The sequence below is a fragment of the Xenopus laevis genome, chromosome 5S (assembly GCF_017654675.1).
Source record: "Xenopus laevis strain J_2021 chromosome 5S, Xenopus_laevis_v10.1, whole genome shotgun sequence".
Classification (NCBI taxonomy): Eukaryota; Metazoa; Chordata; class Amphibia; order Anura; family Pipidae; genus Xenopus; species Xenopus laevis.
In genome coordinates this window covers 56,753,093-56,777,218 of record NC_054380.1, presented here as the reverse complement: position 1 = coordinate 56,777,218, position 24,126 = coordinate 56,753,093, and the positions used below count along the sequence as shown (strand labels likewise).

The window sequence follows — 24,126 nt, the reverse complement described above, 5'->3', positions numbered from 1 at the left end:
CACAATTTCTAATTTCACACCCCAATGTTTAATAATTTTAATGCAAAATATTTACATCGCGATTTACAGGGATTATACATATACATCCGCCCTTCCCCAGTGTAGTTCAAAGTGTACGGTTCCTATTATATTCACACAAACTATGGTTAATGTTATCTGCAATTAAATGTCCTATTTCTATATTTTTGAAGTGTGGAAGGAATTAAGAGCACCCAGAGATGCATAAGCATTCCCTTGTACATATCTTACTTGGGTACAAGTTGTACTTGTGCTCTATTACTGCTAAGGGCTTTGATGCAATTGTTTATTTAAAAAGCTGATTAATGGGTATAATTTTCTCCTGCATTCATTTCTCACCCATTTGTAATCAAGGCTAGCTCTTTAAGAAGTTTTTTCATTTAGTGGTCAACTGATGTGATATGATCTTCTTTATTATTATTGTTTATTATGTTAGGAGTAGTACCAAGTGCATGTTAATTTTAAATGTTGCCTCTTCGCAAATTTCATGCTGGTGACAATAAAAGAAAACACAGCTTTCCAGATCCTTGGTGTATTTAAAAAATATATATGTCCAGGAAGATTTCCATCTTTCATGCTTTCTTTTCCCTGGCAGTATAAAGGGAAGGGTGTTGTCTATCCAAGTAATTGATGGCTCCTGCCAAAACATACAATCAGCTTGTACAGTATACAGTATGCTTAAATGCTGCCTTACATTTAAAGGGCTGTACTGCTCTAACCATTATGATATATCGACTGTAGCACTATCAGCATCACATGACAGTCCCATTGAAAAAGATATAAGAATTAGATCTTAATAAGACAGTAGGCCAGGAGTTACTGTACCTAGTCCAAAGCAAAGAACACATACGCTTTCCAAATTATAGGTTAACTAGTTGTATGTAATGCTAGAAGTCTAAAATCTACAATTTGAACCTTTTACTATATTGCTAAGCACTTATTTTCACTGTTGTTCATTTTAGATAAACCTTCAAGGATGTAAATCACGAACATACATATTTTTTATACATATATTCTGATGTTGACACTAACTATAATACTATATCTTAGCTTTACGTTTTGCCTTAGACCATGACATATTTGATAAAATGTAAGTGCTGTCTCCAAAAAAATTTATATAGTATATGTAACCTCATCTTGGCCACCACCCTGTGCCATAGGATTTACAGCACTAATTTTTTACCATCCACAGATCCCATTTTCTAAATGAAAGGGTACTTGGAATTTCTCTCCATGGCAGTGCTCCCATCTAGTGAGATCCGGGGATACAAATACAGGTGGCCTCACTAGGAATACATTATTAACTACACCATTGCAGTAAAACAAATAGAACTTTTTATAACTGGAAAAGTGCAAAGTAAAATACAATAACATATCAATAACCCCTGCCCTGTGGAACCTGTGTGGTAGTCCAACCCTGGCACAGTCCTTACCAGGCGCAGTCCCACACTCCACTCCTGGTGGATATAGATAGTCTCGGTCCTTTTTCCCCCCCCAAGAGCTCTTAAACTTTCCCCAGGTAGCGCTACCTGCCCAAATACCTCATCTGCTGGACAAAGGTAGTTGCTCCCACTCGATCAACGCCTGCTCTCAAACAGGGGACACATGCTGGAGCCTTTCACTACCCTCAGGCACGACTCACCGGGACTCAGGCATCCACGGCGACTCAATCCTCAGGCCACGCTCCAGAGCTAGCTGAACACAATAAAAACCTGCTTTAATCTTTAAGGCCAGCTCCCAGCACTATCCGAAGTGCGAGCACATGACAAGTCCCCTTTTAAATCAGCATCCATTACACAGCCAGCTACTGTCACAGTCTCTCCACTGCCTCCAAGCTCTATACCCTCCAGTGTTAAGCTTACCACGCTTGGAACTCCCGTACCCAAGCCCTCCAGGGGCCCCTCACATCTTTTGGCCCCTACATCTTGAATACAGTTCCTGCACTCCCGACTGGAGTGAAACCAGGTAGTAGACTGACACTGAGCACATGGCAGCTCAGCTATTTGAAGAAATGTCTTAACAGTGACACCTTCTGGCCAAATCCAGAATCTACCATGGCTCACTGCATAGAAAAAGATCTCACTCTCCCCTCCCCGTCTTATTCAATTTAGGTCCAACCTTTAGCTGGCCACACTAGGGGATTTAAACCAACTGAAATTTTAACAGCATGGGGGAATTTAACACTATGGATTCCTACATATGGTACACGTTTGTGATCCAGATTATAATAACATGATCATGTAATCCAAAGAGGTCTGTGGAGTTCTTCAGCAGCCTGGGAGCCACACTTTGCTAACAGTAAAAACAATATATTTTTTTTTGCAGTGACCATCTATGGCTGCTGGGGCTGTCTTAAGTAAAGAGTCACTTAAATTGGCACATTCTTGCTTAAAGGGGAGATAGTAAAAAAAAAACAAGAATGTACCTTTGTGTACTCTTAAAAATACAAGGAATGAGCTTTGAAAAGTTGTTTTTGTGCTGCTTTACTTAAAATTTCTCCAGAAACTGTACTACACTGCCCATCTTTAGTCACCCGCATAGGGAGGGAGAAGGTAACCCATGAGCCCACCCCACCCAAATAAAATTCTAGAGGGGGGCCAGAAGTTACGGCCCTTGCTTCTAGCCATTCAGATGCACCCATCACTCATTTGAAGAACAAATTGGGAGAAGCAGGAATTGAGGTAATGCACAGATAACTTAAGGTTAGCAGGTATGTTTCATAAGTTAGCATATAGACTGCAAGATCTAATGGCACATGCATTCACTCTTATTGGAAACAACAGCGATTTAACTTGCTAATTATAATAATTACTATAGTCTAAAGATATGAAAAATAGAGCAGACAATCCTATCTGTGGTAAACATAAAATATTGACAGAAATTAATCACATACAGACTATTTGAAAGAAGTGCATGACATTAGAAAATTGAGAAATAAAAGGGTATAAGACAAGAAAAAAGTCTACAAACCCTGATAATGGGAGAATAAAAAACCTGCATTAAAAATAACATTTAAAAATTAAGATTTATAGTGTTACTTAGACACATTGGTGGGTGGCTTTCTCACAATGGAAAAATAGAAGCTCTTGCTTTTTTAATTCATGTGTGTGGGCTACTTCCTTAAAAATCAATATGTACAGTATGTTAGGCCACCCACCAGGGCATCCCTAAAGCCCTTCTTTGTCCCAAAAATAATGCTTCTCCTGCATCTATATTCCTTGCTCTATTAATAAAGTAATCCTTAAATATCTAATGAAAAAGTCATTAGCAAGCAGTAGAATCTGACCATGTTATTACATTACATTAACTGTAGACATACCGTTGTTTCTGTTTAAACATTATTCATCTCTATCCTTGCAAAAACACAGCAACAAAACTCGCTATGCCTTACATCTTTACTGTAATATGATTTTATTATATTTTGCTGCTGAAAATAGTATACACCAATATTCTTGTCACTGAATTACAGCATAGCAAATGTACCTGGTTATTGTGATTGGTCACTGGATAAAGAATTTTTTGTCTATCTGTGGATGAATTTAGGAAGTATTATCAATTCACAGAGGAATTTAATTGATTCTTCTTATCAATTTCTTTCATTTCAAACTATTAAGGATAAGTTAATGTTATTATAACGGCACTAGCACTTTAATTAACTTGTTACTACATTATTTAATTAATCATTGTCCTTATATAAGTAAGGTGCATTAACTTTTCGTCAATTCTATAACCACAACTATTGGTGGGGTTTCTTTTTCTATTTTTTTATAATCTAGTGTATGTTCTGACCTAGTCAGACCTCAACTAATAGTTGATTAATAAAAAATCCTTTTGATTAATAAAAAATCCTTTTTTTGTTTGAATAAGGGCACCTAATTTGGGTTATATTTCACTGAAAAATATTGTGTAACATCCTAGAGATGTATTAGGAATAATATACATTATAATTAATTACAAGAATACAGAAACAAGCAGTAATTACTTACTTACCTGCTTTCACCAGCTCACTACAATGTATATTAACACTGCGCCTTTCAGACAAATAAATATACATTTGAGTAGACAATATAATTCATCCCACAATTGTATACTGGTAATTAGTTAATTTCTACACTTTTTCAGTTTCACTTTTGTATTTTCTATCACTGCTACAGTTAAAGGGGCAGATTCACTAAGCTCGAGTGAAGGATTCGAATGAAAAATACTTCGAATTTCGAAGTATTTTTTTGGTACTTCGACCATCGAATTGGTTAAATTCGTTCGAATTCGAACGAAATCGAACGAATCGAAGTAAAAATCGTTCGACTATTCGACCATTCGATAGTCGAAGTACTTTCCCTTTAAAAAAAACTTCGACCCCCTACTTCGGCAGGTAAAACCTACCGAAGTCAATGTTAGCCTATGGGGAAGGTCCCCATAGGTTTGCTAACCTTTTTTTGATCGAAGGATTTTCCTTCGATCGTTGGATTAAAATCCTTCGAATCGTTCGATTCGAAGGATTTAATCGTTCGATCGAACGATAAATCCTTCGATCGATCGATCGAAGGATTAGCGCTAAATCCTTCGACTTCGATATTCGAAGTCGAAGGATTTCAATTCGAGGGTCGAATTTCGAAGTATTTTTAACTTCGAAATTCGACCCTTAATGAATCTGCCCCTAAGTGTCCTGAAAAATACTGATTTCAAAATGATAGAAAATCACTGTGCCAGCTTTCTTTAATGATATACTGTAGCTATACTTTAGAAAACTTATAACACTGGGAGCATTGCTTGTTGACTAGTATTAAACTCGGTTTCCAAAAGAATGTTTATGTGAAAGGATATATTACTATACCTGATCAAAATTCTTAAAACTGAAGTGCTTTGGTGATTCTAATGTCTTCTTTTTTGCACTAAACAGATTTGGAAATATGCATTTACAAACAAGCATTCTTTTGCTACTGGTCTCTCCAAATTTTGTATACACATCAGACTATTATCCAGAAAGGCATGTAAAGCAATCCAGCATGAAAGGGCCGCCACCTTTCCTTCCACTTAATACAAAAAGTCAAGGTAAGCATGGATGGTTTTTAATTTTACCTTTAAGAATTACTATAGTTTGTTAATGATTTGTGAAAAGAATAAATACATTATATTTCCTTTATTGTAGAAAGTTGAAATTATGTACTTTTGTATTTTGTGTACATTTTCTTTAGAGGTTACACGCTAATAAAAGTAGTTTGTCACCTTTACACTAACATTTACTATGCTATAGATGGATCTATTTAAAGTCAATTTTCAATGGGTATTCTCTATTTGTACATATTTATAATCTGCCAGTCACCAGCCAGCCAGTAAGACTATTTGCAAATCATTTTAGAAAAATACTGATTATAGATTATACTAAAAAACTTGTTTTTAACTGCATATATCTGATTTCTGACCCTCTCCTATTGAGCTTCCATTCCTACTTCCTAATTGATGCTAGGGCAATCAAGCAGTTATGAGTAAATATAAAAAAAAAAACAGAAGTAAAAAGAGTAATTGCAGTTATAGAATACTGATGTGATGTATATCATACTAAGGGGCAGATTTATCAAGGGTCGAATTTAGAGTTCATGGGAGTTTAAAAACCATAACCTTAACTCCCATGAACTCAAAATTTTAATAAAAAACGACTAATTGAAATTTATCAAAACATTTACATTTTTCAAACTCAGGTGAATGGGATCTACTGGCAAACTTGAATCAAATTCAAATAAAATTTGGGTTTTTTTCTCTGCAAAAAACTTTATTTTCAGGAAGGCTGCAAACAACTCGAAATTGATCCAAGGACGTCCCTCATAAAACAGCAATTCGGACGGTTTAAGGTGGCGAATAGTCGAATTCGAATTCTTCGAGGACCAGTACATGATATATTTCAAAAATCGAAATAAAATTTTTTTAAAAATTCAACCTGAATTTTAACTATTCCCTAGTCAAATTCCACACAAAAAAAACGTGAAAATTAAAATTTTTAATTTTTGGTTCGACCCTTGATAAATCTGCCCATAAATGTTAACTTTATAGGGGAACTACACCTTAAAGCACATATTATAATCTTATCAGCAATGGATTTCTGACATAAAATTGTACATTTATTTTTTAAGCTTCCACAGATTATTATTTATTATTATTAACATGTATTTATATAGCGCCAACATATGTAAAAGCAAATGTGTTTATACAACTAAATCACATGAATTACATACATGAACATATGGAGTTACATACATCACGACCAATACCGGTACGAAAGGTGAGGAAGGCCCTGTGCAAAAGAGCTTACAATCTAAAGGGAAGGGAATAACTCACAAGGTGTGGGAGTGGGCAAGATCAGAATTAAGTGGCTGAAAGATGTAGTACTGTATGTGGTATTGCATTTGGTAGTTAAGCAGAGTGAGGGTAGGCTTCTCTAAATAAATGCATTTTAAGAGATCTTTTAAAAGCAGAAAGGTTGGGAGAAAGTCAGACTGTGGGAGAGAATTCCAGAGGAGGGGTGCAACCCTTACAAAGTATTGAATGCGAGCATGTGAGGATGTAATGAGAGAAGAGTTGAGTAGCAGGTCAGTAGAGGAGCGTAGGAAGCAGTTGGGTGTGTAGCTAGAGATGAGTTCAGAGATGTAGTGTTGGGCATAGTTATGAAGTGCTTTGAATGTCTGAAAGGTAGCGGAAGCCAGTGCAGGGATTGGCAGAGTGGCATGGCAGAGGAGGAGCGGTTGCTGAGGTGTATAAGCCTAGTGGCAGTGTTCATTATGGACTGGAGAGGTGATAGTCTCTGGTGGGCAAGGCCAATTAATAGAGAATGACAGTATTCTAGACAAGATATGGAGAGAGAGGGAATACAAATGTTGGCTGCCATTTCTATATTCTGAGCATGCTTTCTGATCTCTGATGTTAAAGGGTGTAATTACTCTGCTGTATAGGCCATGCATATCCCTTTGACACACAGAAGGAAAATATGTTAATAAGAACTAAGCATAAATCACATCTTGCGAACGATAGCCAGAATGCTCTTTTACACAACACAGCAGAAACTTTTGGTTAATGCTGGTCTTTTCGTAAGTGGTTACCTTAGATGACTCTTTTTTTATCCCATACCATAATAATGATTAAAATTAATATCAGCTTTTATTCCAGTAGACTGCTATTATGTTTATTTTTTATGTTTGCTGGAAACTATAAATACCTCTCAATAGGTGTTTTGTGTGGCTATTCACAGAGCATCTGTATAAGAAATGAATCATTTTACAACACTTGCTAAGATTTTTATATATTTAATAACTAAAATGTTGCTAAAGATCATTTTATTAACTTATGAATAAACAAATAAGTCCCAAAAACGAGATGCCTGGTTTATGAATATATGTTAACTTAGCCTGTCTCTATATTCTATAATTATCAGCCCACTTCATGTAATAAATTATAAAAAAAAAGCCTGCTTTTTTTGGGGTAACCGGGTTCCCCCATACATTTTCTAACATATGGAACATAAACTATACAGTGGGCTCATGTGTAGGGCATTGTAGCAACTCTATTTTCTTTATTAAGGTTCCCTGGACTTGTGTAATGTAATGTATTTGCTGCAACATATACGTCCAGTCAACTTTATAATTTCCCGCCGTATGCAAATAAGCCTAAGAGAACGAAGTTGCGTTAGGCATAATTAAACGCTAGCACATCTTCAATTTGATTGCCGAAGCAACTCAAGTAAAATTTCGCCAGCGTTCTGCGACCTGGACACAACTACGCATTTTAGTCAATTAGCATGGTTTGAGTGAATTTTCGCCTGGTGAAGTGCTGCGATGGCTGCAAAGCAGTCGCTAGCGAATTTTCACTGCTTAGTACATTTACCCCTTAATGTTTTACCGAAACAATGAATTAAAACATATAGTGCATGTATGGGATCTATTATGAAAAATGCTCGGGACCTGGAGCTTTCTGGATAAGGGTTCTTCCTGTAATTTGTATCTCCATACTTAACATCTACTAAAAATAATTCAAAGGGGTGATTCACCTTAAAGTTAACTTTTGGTATGTTTTTTTTTATAATCTCTTTTATTTTTCAAAAATAGATACATTGACAGAGGATAACGTAAATATCTTTTCCAGTATAGAACAGTGAAAGTAGAACACATCAGTACAATTCCATGTAGTATAACATACATTGAACTTATTGTTTTGCTCAAGGTTGCAGAAACGAATCCCATGGGGCCCAAATTTGCATATGTCTCTCTACCCTGTCTTCCAATAAAGCCGTTAAATATAACATATTCTGTGTTTGAGTAATTTTTGCAATGACAACATGAGTATCAATAGCGTATTGTAGCCAGTGTTTCGCTAAATTGGTTCGTGCAGCAGCTAAGATTTGTCTCAACTTTTGGTATGTTATAGAATGGCCATTTCTAAGCAACTTTTCAATTGGTTATTATTTATTTCTAGATTTTTAATTATTTGCCTTATTCTTCTGACTCTTTCAAACTTTTAAATGGAGGTCACTGACCTAGTCTAAAAACAAATGCTCTGTAAGGCTACTTATTGTAATTGCTTTTTATTACTCATCTTTCTATTCAGGCCCTTTCCAATTCTTATCCCACTCTCTCATTCAAATGAGTGCATGGTTGCTAGAGTAGTTTAGACCCTAGCAACCAGATTGCTGAAATTGCAAACTGGAGAGCTGCTAAATAAAAAAACTAATTAACTCAAAAACCACATATAATTAAAAAATTAAAAACAATTGCAAATTGTCTCAGAATATCACTCTCTACATCATACTAAAAGTAAACTCAAAGGTGGACAACACCTTTAAACATTAATCAAACCCAATAGGACTGGATTGTCTCCAATTAATTGCAGTATATCTTAGTTGAGATCAAGTACAAGGTACTGTTTGATAATTACAAAGAAAAAGAAATCATTTAAATATTTTTTAATTATTTAATTAAAATGGAGTCTATGCAAGAGTTTATCCTATATCTGTACCTCACAATCAACAAAGAGCTACATCTTTGCTCAAAAGTGCAAGAGAGAGCCATCCATCCAAGTAATTTGCAGACAACACATATAACATACACCATATTACATTATAAAGTATAATACAAATATATGTTACTACATCAAAAGTGGAGGATGATTCAGTAATCTTATTTTTCTATCACATTGCATATCTTAATTGTAATAACATTACCAAAGCAAAATCTGCCATGGCCATTTCATAGTTACAGTATATGGATTGTATGCACTTGCAATACAATTCAATTACCCTTTCATGGTCTCAAGTACATAAGGGTCTGAAATAAATGTCATTCTTGTAGAATTTTATAATCAAAATTTTGTTGAAATAATAATAATCCTTGTTAAATCATGGGATCTGCTCCATTTTTAACTGCATGTAGCAATCACAATTTTTTGTTTTGGTATTATGAACAGCAGGCCTGTGAGAGACCCAGATTGTGAGGCAACATTCCCCTCTTTCATATTGTCTGCTGTAAGCTCTCATATATAATCCTATGCACCCTTCACGGATCTCAACTTCGGGAGAGAGGGGCGAGTGCAGTGACGTCAATTGGCAGGCCAATGATGTATCAAGGACAGGGTGGTGATGTGTTGGGGTGGAGTGGTGATGTCAGGGAATCCTGCCCGGTTTTTCTAATTGCTTTTATATATGCATTTTGGGGTTGGGGTTGAAGTTGTCGCCCACTGTCTGCTTACTATAAAGAATATACTGCAGCTGCATATTCATTTAAGTAGAATCTGCAGAACGAATAGTGAAAACCAAACTACATAATTTCACAGCATATGCTGTACCACAAGGTCCTGACTTCTGATATTGTTTTACTTCTGCAGTTGATAAACATTTCTTGCATTTAATGCTATTGTTGTATTGTGAGTCATGCTTTATTTTGTCACAGCCTGTTCATTGACTTAAAACAAGCAATCTTTTATCATTTTGGAACCTACGCTTAAGAGATGCAGCTGACAGGAAGACCATTCATAAACATTGTCATGGGAGGAACTAACTGGTGCATAATTGTTATTTTACCATTACACAAGAAATAAAGGAAATGTTTTAGTATCCTAAGGGAATGCAAGAAAACAGAAATATGCTTACTGATAGTGAGCTAGTCAGTCTGCCTTACTAATGAAACAGACAGCAAACACATGCTGCTATTAAATGATAATTCAGATTTTTTTAAGCAAAATATAATTTATAAATGCTGCTTTTTATATAAAATGTAATCAGTTATTTATGTAAATGTATATCATGCTGTATGCAGGGGAAGCCTTATTAATTTTCTGTTGCCAACTTACCATTCAGTCTATATGACTTGACTAAACAGATGATTAGATCTGTGTTGAAACGTTGAGAAAGCTCACCACTAAGCAACTTTTCAGCTGGTCTTCATTGTTTATTTTAAATGCTTTTTGCATTATCCTTGCTCCTATTCTCCCTGAATTAGTCATACAGGCTGATACATTAGATAGATTTAAGAAGGGGATGGATGGCTTTTTAGCAAGTGAGGAAATACAGGGTTATGGAAGATAACTACAAGTTGATTCAGGGACTAGCCTTATTTCCATTTTGGAGTCTTCCCCCTCTGAGGCAAATTGGAGAGGCTTTAAATGGGTATTTGCCTTCCTCTGGATCAACTAGCAGTTAGGCAGGTTAAAAGAGAGTTAAAAGGTTGAACTTCATGGAAGTGTGTCTTTTTTCAACCTAATGTTATATATTTTAGTCCAACAATCCATTAGGGAGAGTGGCAGCATGTGCTGTGGAAGACCCCTTTCATGATGAGAAGACCTGAATGCCCTCCTCCAATCTATAACAGTATTGGTCACATGTTTGAAGAGAATAGTAGAAGGGGTATTTAATGGCTGAGAGGCTGGTAATACAGGTCCAGGTTGTCAGCAGTAAGCGGGTGAGCAGGGTTTCTGTAGTAAAGGATAACCCACTGCATCTAAAACTGTACCTTGACTACAGAAATTTGGAAGGGCCTTAGATGGGGAAAAGGAAAAGTCATCAGGTAGTCCCAATAGGGTAGAAGCTAAACATCCAACAACATTGACAGAGCTTTTGGCCTTGTTTGGTTGGCAGACACAGCTGGGCACAGCTCTTCAGACATAACAGTTTAAATATATTTATCTGGAGATAGGGTATACTCTATGTCAGGGGTGTCCAACCTGTGGCCCAGGATGGATATGAAAAGCTTGAACGTCCACCAATCCAGGAAACATCATGTTGCAATGTCAAGCACAGAGAGCGTATGTATGCGGTCGCTAATTGTGTGCATGTGTAGTTTCAATTTTACATGGGATGTGCGGTGTGTGGCTTCCTAGAGCTGGAAAAGCAGTTAACAAGTGAGTGTTCAGTTACTTACAAGGCAGGTAAGAATTCTTCAGCGGCATCGCATGCTATGATAGGGATATATGCAGCGCCTACATTTGTGAGCAACTTTTTTCAAGAAGGAACACACTAAGAGTAAAATTAGAACCAAATTATCTGATGAGCACCTTAAGAATTCACTGAGAATTGCAACTACTTCCATTCAACCAGATATTGATACATTAGTTTCTTAAACACAATGTCAAAAATCTCACTAGGTTTATGAATCCCTCTTTTCTTTTACTTTTACAATAAAATAAATCAAAAGCTAGCGTTAGTGTTTGTGTGTATTTCGAGTGTGGCCCCAGAAGAAGAATTTTTCTTCTTCCAATGTGGCCCAGGGAAGTCAAAAGGTTGGACACCCTTGCTCTATGCTGATGAGCTCTCTAATTCATAGTCAGTGGCTTTAAAGGAGAACCAAACCCTTAATTATAAAAACCCCTACCCCCTACCCTACATAGACCCCCCTCCCTGCTCCCCCCTCCCCAGCCTAGGTGTTACAGCCAGTAAATGCCCTGGATTTTGTTAGGAGTGTCAGTAACACTGCATATGCTCAGTATGCTCTGGTCAGCTTAGAGCTAAATTTAGGGGGTCATCACAAATCATCAAATAGAGTATGAGGTTTGCTTGTGACATGTTGATGCTACAGGGCTGATTTTAAAATTATGTTGCAAATTACACTCACATCTGAGATGACATGTAATGAGAATATGAATGAATTTAGTATAGTAACTTTTATATGCTATATATACTTTATATTTTGTATCAGTCCATCAGAAAAGATATCTGACAGCAGCACAGAGTACTGTATGTGCTGTGAATTAGCAGAAAGGATAGGGAACTATTAGGGGCATATTCAGATACACAGATCGTACCTGTGAATGGTCTATGGTTGCCTTGGACTGGCACAGAAGCCTAAAATCTTTTGAGGCATATTTACTAATTTTCAAGGCCAAGAAAAAAAATGCAATTGGCAAAAAAAACACAACTTGAGCATTTTTTTCAAACATTTTCAAACACTAGCTTAAGACTATATACTAAGAATATTCCCATGCGTGCTTTTTTTGGACAAAAAAGTTGCATGCCAGTGAGAATAATTGTTCCATTCATTTTCAATGAGGCTAAACTATTCTAATAGTTTACTGAAATGGGAAAATATATAAAAACATTTATTACAGCAGAAATGTGGTGCAAGCTTTCAGGGAACAACCCCTTCCTCAGGTAAAATCGGGTGCAATCTGCACCTGAGGAAGGGGTTATACCTAGAAAGCTTGAACAACATTTCTGTTGTAATGCATTTTTTGAAAGGCAAGAACCGCTAAGTTGGTGTGCTTCTTTTCCCTCTTCTGAAATACAGCCAATTGTATTTTTTTGATACATTAGTTGATACAATTCTCAGTAGCATCTATGGAATATTAACTGTTGTATCAATTATAACAGCTGCCTTCAATGAAACTCAGGGACAGGGATTCAGCTCAGCAGGGCCAAAGATAAGAAATGTATCAACTAATGTACCAATTTAGAAAAGTTTACAGAGTCGGTGACCCTCCCCTTCAAGAACTGCTGTATAAAGGCACAAGGTGTGAAATGCAACTTGAAACTGAAATATTAGAATGGTCACAAATTTAAACTAGAACAAATTTAAACTAGTCTTTTTTCTGATGAGCTATCTGAAAACAACTGAACTGAAAACAAATTTGGAAAGTGAACAACTTTTTAAACAAATAAGGACTATTCAATGTTCTTAAGAATTTTGCTGCAAATTTTTCGAAAATTTGGCAAATTGGACCAATACTGTGCAGCAATTTTGCAAAACCTTTTTGTTAAACTTTAAATTATCTTTCCTCTTCATGATATCTCACATCTGTGAGTCAGATGTTTGGTCAGTACCATTCATGTGCAACAACTACATATTGCTATTCTCCACAAATGGCTGTGAATTTCCTTGACCATATAAAAGTACAAGTAAATGTGTGACAACTTTATCTATTGTATTTGAATAGCTTATCATTCAGTAAATCAGTTTTAAATATAAAATGATTTATTATGTTCTTTCACTGAATCTTTGTCTTTTTCAAGCTGCCATTTCAAACTTTTAAGTTAATTCAAATTTACAAAAGTGTACCAATGTAGTATTTTTCCTAGCCTCATTATCGCTGATAATTATTTTTCTTAAACTGTCCAAGATGCGTAGACATAAACCTATTAAAGGCCATTTTCCCTTTTGTCTTGAACCCAACCTTTATCTGGGACTTTTATCTCTAGAACAGGGGTCAGCAAACTTCACAAAAGAGAGATTTGCCCCCTCCTCCACTAAAGGAAAAAAGTCTGGAGCCGCAAAACTTAACGCAGCTTATAAACGTTTAAAAGTTTTAACCTTTTTTTAATTTTAACTGTTAAAACAACAGGATACAACAAAAATAAGTGCAGTGTGTATGTGTAGGTCTATTTTGAAATGAATTAACACTGAATAGCCTTATTAAATGCTAGTGTTCTCATCTATTTAATGTGACTTCTGTTTCTGAAGCTCCATGCTGATCTTCCCTCTCTTGTCTTGAGTGTGTGACCGCGGTAAGGACCATGATGAATCATCTTGCTGCGGCTCTGTCTTGCCTGTCACTCCAAGGACGTCTATACAGCCCTCACACCTGCTGGAGGCTTCCTGAGTGTGCGACCGCAGTAAGCTAACCATTAGCTTGCCGCAGTTGCACACTGAAGAATTCACCAGCAGGTGAGAAGGCTTTATAGACGACGTGTCAGGCAAAGCCGCAAGACTGAGCCGCAGCAAGCAGCATGAAAAGCCGCATGAGGCTCCGGAGATGACATTTGCCTACCCCTGCTCTAGAACCACAATTGCCCAAAACAAGGGATAGCTCTTAGATATTCCCATGGAAGTAAAATATGATAAAGCAGCTGAAGTTTTCAGATTTATCCTTTTTACCACAACTCATGCTGTCTTACAAAACTGTGCAGCATAAATTACTTGGTCTATATATATATATATATATATATATATATATATATATATATATATATATATATATATATATTTATTATTGTTTTTGCTATGGTCTTTTTTATAGAATTTTACTAAAAAAAATATTTTCTTTTGTTGCAGTCATTCCAAGAGTACCAGAGCAGGGCCCACCAGGACCCCAAGGGCCTGCTGGTCCAAGAGGGCTGCCTGGACCCCCAGGGCCTCAAGGAAAGCCAGGGTATGGAATCCCTGGTTCACAAGGAGCACAAGGAGTGCCAGGGCCACCAGGATATTCATCTATCGGAAAACTAGGATTTCCAGGCATACCAGGAAAGCAAGGAGAATCTGGAAAAACAGGGGAAAAGGGGGACATTGGGCCAATTGGACTTCCTGGTCCAAGAGGACAGCAGGGACCACCAGGAATCCCAGGTCCGACTGGAATTTCTGCAGCTGGAATCCCAGGTCCAAAGGGAACAGTGGGGCCACCAGGGCCAAGAGGCATGCCTGGATTTAAAGGTGAACCTGGTATGCCTGGCATCAATGGACTTAAGGGACAAAATGGTTATGGGGTTCCAGGTAATCCAGGAGAAAGAGGAATTCCTGGGTTACCAGGAGCACCAGGGCCTCAAGGTCTTACTGGGATAGGTAAGCATGGGATAAATGGGCTTCGAGGCCAGCCAGGAAAACTAGGTGAACAAGGCTTGCCGGGTGAACAAGGACCACAGGGTATTCCAGGTCCCCAGGGCCCTTCTGGACAACCAGGACCACCAGGAGTTGGAAAGCCAGGCTCAAATGGTATCCCTGGAATGATTGGCCCTCCAGGGCCCAAAGGACTACCAGGACTCCCAGGAATGCCAGGCCCTCAAGGCTTGCCAGGCTTTGGCAAGCCAGGAATGCCAGGGTTAAAAGGGCACAGAGGACTTGATGGAGCACCTGGTATACCTGGATTAAAAGGAGAACAGGGTTCTGATGGTTATCCAGGGCCATCTGGGTTACCTGGCCAGATAGGAATTCAAGGTATACAAGGACCTAGAGGGACACCAGGAGAACCTGGTCTGCCTGGACATACAGGTGATGTTGGACCAAAAGGTTCTGCAGGCATTCCAGGACCAAAAGGTGAAATAGGTATACCTGGATTAGATGGAAAACCAGGATTTCCAGGTGAACCAGGTCTTACTGGCCTCAAGGGTCACCCAGGCATACCTGGTCAAAAAGGAGAGAAAGGCATTGTGGGGCCTCCTGGTCTGCCAGGAATTCCTGGTCATTTAGGGCCTCGAGGAGAAACAGGCTATATTGGTGAACAAGGACCAAGAGGAGCCACAGGCATACCAGGTATGAGGGGATCAACAGGACATCCAGGTATACCAGGTCTTCCAGGTCAAAAGGGGGAACCAGGGGCTCCAGGAATACCAGGCCAAACTGGCATTGCAGTAAAGGGAATGCAAGGACCAATGGGCCACCCTGGAATTCCAGGCCAAAGAGGAATGAATGGAGAGCCAGGTATACCTGGGCCACCCGGTCCACCCGGTGAGCATGGCCAGGTTATAATGCCACATTTCATGCCAGATGGCTATGCAAAAGCTGGTCAAGTTCAGAGTCTTAGAGAGGTTCAGGTATCGGCATTTACTGCTATTCTAACTAAAGCATATCCATCAGTGGGAATACCTATAAAATTTGACAGAATTCTGTACAACAAACAAAATCATTATGACTCTAGAACTGGAATATTTACATGTCAATTACCAGGACTTTATTATTTTTCCTACCATGTACATGTCAAAGGCACAAATCTTTGGGTTGCATTGTACAAAAATGGCAATCCAATTATGTACACTTATGATGAATATAAGAAAGGGTACCTTGACCAAGCATCAGGCAGTGCTGTTATAGACTTAGCTGAGAATGATCAAGTATGGCTTCAGATACCAAATGCAGAATCCAATGGTTTATATTCATCAGACTATATACATTCATCTTTTTCAGGATTTTTGTTTGGTTTAACATGATAACACAATATGTAATGCAATTTACATTCTTATGTCCTTTTAGATTTTTTTAACTGAAAAAGAAAACTTGTTTTAAAAAAAATTGTTATATTTTGTTTTAAGTTGCATGCATTTTAGAACTACTTGAACTCTGAATTTTTCAAGGCTGTTGCCAAAATCTGAATCTCCGCTTCCAAATGTTTATTTTATTCCATTTAACTGTTCAATATAATTTGTTAGGGTGCGTTTTCTTGTAAGTCTGTGGGGCTAATTAAGTAAAATATGGGCAAATTTGTATCAGTGCAGTTGCTCAAAGAAATCAAGCAGTTTAGTATTTTTCTTGTTATAGACAGATCCAGATTGCTGAGTGCAAAACACCTTTCATAGAGAATTTCAAACTTAACAATTTCCATTTTTCCACTAAAAGTTCTCTTTTAGGGATTGTAAAAATATCTCATATTTTAGCAAAAATCTTTGATGAATACACAGGCTGGTATAATTTTGGTCTTGTTCATTAACTATTTACAGAACTACAAATCTTTAACAGTATATATTTTTAATTTTTCTCTCTTATTTTATTCATATGGAATTGCTAATATAAACATTCCTATTCTACCTCTTGTGCTTCCCTCATTTATATTTAGTGATTTTAAATTCCAACATAAAACCTGTTTGTCAAGAGGTGCCAAAATGTACCATGTCAGTTTAATGTTTAATCCATATGTTAGACAGAAAGAGCCTTTATAGCTTTTAGTTCTTTGCATAAAGTTGTGTTCAAATAAAAGAATCAAATTCACCTTAGTTTAGGGAACTCTGGAAATTTCCAAGTTACATGAACATTATGACCCTTGAAGACGTGACATTGCCCACTCTAACTGGCCCAAATTGAGCAACAGGGAAAATAAATTAAATTTTTTTGGCCAGTTTGGTTAACCATAACCTTTTGTCTAGTGCATTCTGCAATCCATTCAAAATGGTCACCATCATCATGTACATCAATATATCAGCCATTGGGTACTCAACCCATACATGCAGAGACACACTACCTTGCAGCCAGCTCTACTGTACAAAGAAAATTAAGTATGCAGAAAATAATTGTTTAATGTGTACCAAAAGGTACAGTAACCCTACACAAATGAGTGATTATTTAAAGCAAAACAAATGGGAAGTAAAGATATAATATTTTACTGAAATGTGTGCACATGTGACTGTTGTATTTATTTTTATATAGTTTTATTGTTAGAGCGTTTAAAAAGGACCTGACACATTAATTGTATAGAAAACAAAACAAACAGAAAAAAGTACCAATATCTCTGCCAAATTAATTTTGAAAGTCGAGAGCTGGTGACAAAAATAGAAATGATAATACAGTTCAATTAAAAGAGAGAAAGAGAGAATGAAAGAGAGAGATTGTACTTTTAATAACAGCAGGTAGTAGATATGTAGATTTTTTTTTTATAATGGTGTTTTTACATCCTGTTTATAAAAACAATAGTACCACTGCTTTAATTTGCTAATCAACTGGAGCAATGACATACAATCTATTACTTGCTTTGTACTTGAGAAGAGCTTTTTTATTAATTTGGAGTACAATATCTAAAATGTAATACAACATGAATAAACATTCAAAATAACAATTGTTACATTTATATGGTTTTATGGCAAATTATTTACCATCAATTACAAGGCTTTAGAGGAAACTGAAGGGGCTCTATTTTCATGCTATTGCATTGCTGATAATGGGTTTTTGTACATTTACTGTGCCTGTACATTTATTGGCATTTATAACCATATTAAAATGAATTTCTATTGTTTTTTATTTTTTTGAACTATTGTTGACATAGTATAAAGATTGGGTTTCAGAGGTTTAATTATAATCTGAAATCTCCACTTGATAGTCAGGTTATTCTAATGCATACAATGCTTTCAAGGTTGCAGGGTTCAGTGGTCCTGATATCCATATAGCATTTGACATTTCAGACCTAATCTCTCTTAAAAATAGACTCAGCCTGAATATTAGTTTACCTTAAACTTACTCATATTAAAATCATTTCTTATACTTAGATAGATAATGACCAGGTTGCTCATCATAATATGATGGGTCATATGACAAATACAGTACTGTTCCTTCATGGAATACCATGGGTAACAAAGTCCTTCCATTAACATATATATAGCCTGGGGTTGAGTGAGAAAATTTGATAAAATGTGGCTCCCCTGGGTTGAAAATCCTCCATAAATTTGGGAATTAGCAGTTAGAGAAATCTTAAACCCCAGAGCCAACTGTCCTTCTGCACTGTAATTCTTACTCATATGTGAGCACTCCTGTGATGCACTTTCTTCAGCAGAAGCACTTAATATATGTTGTCAGTTCTGATGTTAACAGTATGTTATTGTAATATGTTTAGTGCTTTCATTGTTCATTTTATTGTAAAATAAAATAAACATTTCTAAAAAAAAACTTATTTTAAGGTGAACTGCTCCTTGAATGTACAGATGAGATTGGACAGTTTGTCATATACAAAATTGTATATCTGCTGTAGAGACCAGGCACATTTCAAAAAAATTGTTTCTGGGGGATTTTTTGCCCTATGGTTTTCAGGACAGAAGGGCACACAATATATCAAAACCAGTGACATTAATGAACATGATGATAGCGATGGACAACCATATTTATAATCGTTTAAAACATTTTGAAACCAAAAACATGTAAAATGTAAAAAAGTGGTGTAAGGTGTATAATGCGGTGTTATTCTCCTTACTCTTGTTTTTACACTGTCCATCATTATTTCTGAAATCTGAAAAGAAGCCACTTAGTGTTATTTGCAGCTTAGGCAATGTAAGTATTAAATGGAATAATTATATTTTCAAAGAGAATTGAGAATAAAAAGAAAAAACAACACAACAAAAATGGCTTGCTTTAAATCTAAATTTGTTGTACTACCCCAGGGTTTAGAAGCCCTAGAAAAGTAGCGAGATATGCCTTCTAAATTATGTACAGTATAGGGGAACCTCTTTTCAACTTGCCAGACCATATATTGTATGGCATGTATGCCATTGGCACTATATGCTCAGTATGGTAAAGGTGTCCCTTTGCAAAATCTTAAGCAAGTTCAACTCTTCTAGTGCATAAAAAGAGTGTTATTGTGCTCCATGCATTAATAATGTGGTCCTCCCTCATTCAGCTTTGAGCAAAGAATGTTAAGGTGGAGGATATCAATAGATCACTAATCAATCTTTAACAGTTAACTTTTTATTGTACAGAATATGAAACATATTAAGTAATGTTCGCCTATTTTTTGGGAAATGTATTGGTCCACCGGGGCTGCAGTCTCAACGGGCCCTCTGCCCCCTCCGGACCTGCATCCCCCCGCGCATGTGCACTTACTTTTTTTTGCTGTGACTGGGGCCAGAGAGGGAGGTGGGGGGCAGCAAAGGCAGGACGTGGGTCTGGGGTAAATGGATAGTTTTTCCACATTTAAACATTAAGTAAACCCAACAGGGTGGCTTTACCACCAATATGGATTCATTCTTAGTTTAGGATCAAGTAAAATGCATTATTTTATTGTTACACAGAAAAAGGTAATTTTTTTAAAATAAGAATTAGTTGCCTAAATTATCTATGGAAGATGGTCTTCACATAATTTGGAGCTTTCTAGATAATAGATTTACAAAAAAATTTAAATTGTTCATTCTGGCCACAATTAAATGGGTTTGTGCACATATACACCCATTTAAATATACATACAGTATATATGGCAAAGTTAAGAATATTATTTCTGTCAAATTATACCAGAAATAATAATAAATCCTGTAATTTATGAATAATTTCAAATGATTTTATATGTAACTGAGCAATATCAGTGTGCATAATTATAAAGGAATATCTCAAGTGACAATTTTTGTCAGTCAAATATTATCAATATGCTCTCTGGCACCTCTGATAATATTAAGATGTTCTATTGTAAGAGAACCAAGTGTATACCAACGATAAAAAAATTAAGTGTGAAATTTAAAAAGTGAATGCTTCATGAATTCTTGTATAAGATAATGGGTCATAATTCAGACTTCCTGTGTTGTACTTCCACTAAATATTTTAAATTTTGATTTCAAATTCAAAAATCAAATTTGACACAGGAGTTTAACATCTTGACACAGGAGTTTAACATCTTGACTTTTTTTAGTAGTGTTCACTACAAGCACATGCTCAGTGGGCTCTGAGCAGCTGTGAAGAAGCTAAGCTTAGGGGTTGTCACAAATCATCAAGCTGAAAATTAAGCTGCATGTCATATAAGCTCATGCTACGGTGCTGATTATTAAATTCTGATGTTAACTGTGCTAGTTTGTGAGCTGCCATGTACATATAATTTTAATTATTTACTAATCAGCCTTATATTGTGATATTTAAATCATCTGTATACATCATATTATGTGACAGTCCCTTAGTCCCAGTAAGTGACAGCAGCACAGAGCATGTGCAGTGAATCATCAGAAAAGAAGATGGGGATTACAGGCTCATCTTTGGAGGAACAGATCTTCACTGATAAGGGTTGTAGTACAAAAGCCCAAAAGATAAAGCCCAACATTTCTGCCCCTATTCTCTAGTTAAGCTTTAGTTCTCCTTTAAGGATTATAAATCTCTTTTATTACTATTTATAATGTATATGAAATAAATCTTTATTCCACCTCCTTTAATTTACTATTTAAGGAGGTGGAATAAATATTTATTTCATATACATTATAAATACGTTAGAGACAATATTCAGTGCAGCCAGCAGGGGGCAACAAACCTTAAGGTTGGCCTGTAGGGTAATTCCCATGTAGTAGTTGATAGGAGTGCAGGTGCTGGAGCAGAACACTTCCTTTATGGCCTCAGAAAATCAGCAGGAAAGTCAAACATTACTGAGACAGAACACGTGGGAAGCGGTGAGACATTGGGGTCGAGCTCCATGACGATTGTGGACCAGTTAGAAATTGAGAGTTTGTAGGGCTAGGTTAATGGCAGCCTAGTAGAGCTGTGGTGAGGCAGCTCTGGAGAACCTTGGGCACTGTATGCTGGACACCACCCACAGAGAAGTATGGGTAGAGTTTGATGGGAGAGGAGGTCCACTAAACGGCGCTCCAGTACAATTCCGCATGACGGGTCCTGGAGGCTTTGTGAAAGGAACACTTGGTCTACAAGAAGACTGGAGAAAATCATCTGAAGTAGTCTTTATTGTGTAACTGAAATTTTCTGGTCAGTGGACTTTGGTATGTCGCTGCTAACCTCTGAAAGACTGCCTAATAAAGTTTGCCCTTGCTGATTGCATTGACATGTGGCATACTTACTTCTTACAATAAAGTCCTATACTGTGCCCATACTGAGAGTATTCCCAGTCCTGGGGACCAACTTTTTATATCAAATTTTCCTTATAATGTTTCTCAAATATATATAGAATAATTAACATACACAGTAGCCTAAATTGTCTTTAAAAAACAACAACAATGAATAGAGTGAGAACAATAAAGTAACCGTTCACTTCATATTCTAAGCATTTCATCTGCCGGGTTGTTTGATTATGAACTGCAGTTACATTATATATAATATATATGGGAACTCTTATCAGGAAACCAAAAATCCAGAAATCCCTGAATTACAGGAAGGTCATATAGCATAAAGTCTATTTAAAGTAAATACAGTAATTCTTATTGTAACTAGCAGCATACATTCATATTGGTGGCATAACAATGCTATTAGGTTTATTAAGGGGTTATTTATTAAAGTCCGAATGCCAAAAACGTTAAATATTCAAGTTTTTTTTTTACTATAAAATCCGAATTTTTAGTGGAAAAAATTATATATTATATAATAATAATATATATTAATATATAATATTCAGTTTTTTGTTATTCATACTGTAAATAAGGTCACATTGTGGATTCTAGTTTGGACTTTTTTTTTTTTTTAAAAAAAAATGGATTTTGATAAATAACCCCCTAAATCAGGGATCCCCAACCTTTTGAACCCGTGAGCAACATTCAGAAGTAAAAGGAGTTGGGGAGCAACACTAGCATGAAAAATGTTCCTGGGGTGCCAAATAAGTGCTGTGATTGGCCATTTTGTAGCCCCTATGTGGATTGTCTACCTACATTGAGTCTCTATTTGGCAGTACACCTGGTTTTATACAACCAAAACTTGCCTCCAAGCCTGGAATTCAAAAATAAGCTCCTGCTTTGAGGCCACTGGGAGCAACATCCAAGGGGTTGGAGAGCAACATGTTGCTCACGAGCTACTGGTTGGGGATCACTGCCCTAAATGTTTAAATGATTTTTTTAGTAGACAAGGCATGAACATCCACATTACAGAAAAACTATTCTGGAAAATCCCAGGTCCCAAGCATTCTAATGGACTTCTATTCACTATGCGATAATGGCGGAGCTCACCAGGACCAGTGTCGTCCTGCTTGATCGCTGCTCTCGCGATATGCCGGTCACTCCTTGCCGGCTACTACATCATACTCACAAACCGCTCCGGATCGCTGATCAAGAACACCAAGAGTCCGACACAGTTAACATGAATATTCGGCTTTATTCACGCATGTGAGGGATAACAGTGGAGGGTGTACAATTCTAACGCGTTTCATGCCCCATAGCTGGGCACTTCATCAGAGTAATTGTGTGCATGTGTGTGTGAATGGTTAAATAGCTACGTGCGTGCATATGGTTAAAACAATTTAAAGGCAAAGTGATGCTTCAATTTGATTAAAGTTCAGGTGATACTGTTGAAGTAATTGTGCTGAAATATATTATATTATATAATATATTTATTTTTTATAATTGTATAATTATGCATATATCTCAGCACAATTACTTTTACAGTAACAGTGCACACAATTACTTTGATGAAGTGCCCAGCTATGGGGCATGAAACATGTTAGAATTGTACACCCTCCACTGTTATCCCTCACATGCGTGAATAAAGCCGAATATTGATGTTAACTGTGTGGGACTCCTGGTGTTCTTGATCAGCGCTCCACAGCAGTTTGTGAGTCCCAAGCATTCTAATCCCAAGATCCATCTAACAGGTATTTTAGCATCTAACCAGCCCCATTGTTCTCCAGGTTTATGTTGACTGAATATTTAAAAACTACAATTAACTAGATTACTAATACTGTGGGGCTATATGAGGACAACAAAAAACCCAATAGGCACAGTAGCACTTTTCTTTAATGCAGTGAAACAGTAGAGAGTAGGCATCCTATGCTAAACATTGCAAAGAAATTGGCAAGTATTTACTTATTACAATATGTGCTTATGGTTACAGTCTGTCTCAGAGCCTCTTCCAACTAGCTGCTTGCTGTCATATACAAATCCAGTTACTTGCCTGTTTTTTTAGGCAGCATCAGAACTCTGTATGTTACAAGCTACATTGAGAGAGCAATACTATTTCAGAATATTTGGAACCAATGCTGTTCTTTTAGAATAAAAGCGTTAGATCACAGTTCAACTAAAATAAAGTGAATGTGCCACTAAACACCAGACAGTTTACAAAGCAATGTCCTGTGCTGGAAATTTTTCCTGTACTTCATAAGACTAGAATTATTAGGCTTTTCACTTACTCAATGTTCACCAGAGGCTTCCTTGTTCATTCCTAACTCTCAACCAACAGGTAGGTTTTTAGTAGGAAAAAGTGTTTCTTAAAATACTCAAGATTGTCAAGTGTATAGTTTTCCTCTGCTAATATCTAGAGGCATAGTAATAAAGAT

At 36.7% G+C, this 24,126-nt stretch overlaps 2 protein-coding genes across 7 annotated transcripts in view; one reads left to right on the top strand and one right to left on the bottom strand.

Moving 5' to 3' along the window:
- Positions 1–16,763, top strand: part of col10a1.S (collagen, type X, alpha 1 S homeolog) — a 50,153-nt gene extending 33,390 nt beyond the window's left edge. The window contains exons 2-3 of the mRNA XM_018265389.2: positions 4,919–5,070; positions 14,538–16,763. Coding sequence (XP_018120878.1) covers positions 4,929–5,070; positions 14,538–16,402 — 2,007 coding nt within the window. The 5' untranslated portion in view covers positions 4,919–4,928 and the 3' untranslated portion in view covers positions 16,403–16,763. The remainder of the gene's footprint in view (positions 1–4,918; positions 5,071–14,537) is intronic.
- nt5dc1.S (5'-nucleotidase domain-containing protein 1-like) overlaps positions 1–24,126 on the bottom strand; it is a 150,526-nt gene that overhangs the window by 99,798 nt on the left and 26,602 nt on the right. The window lies entirely within an intron of this gene.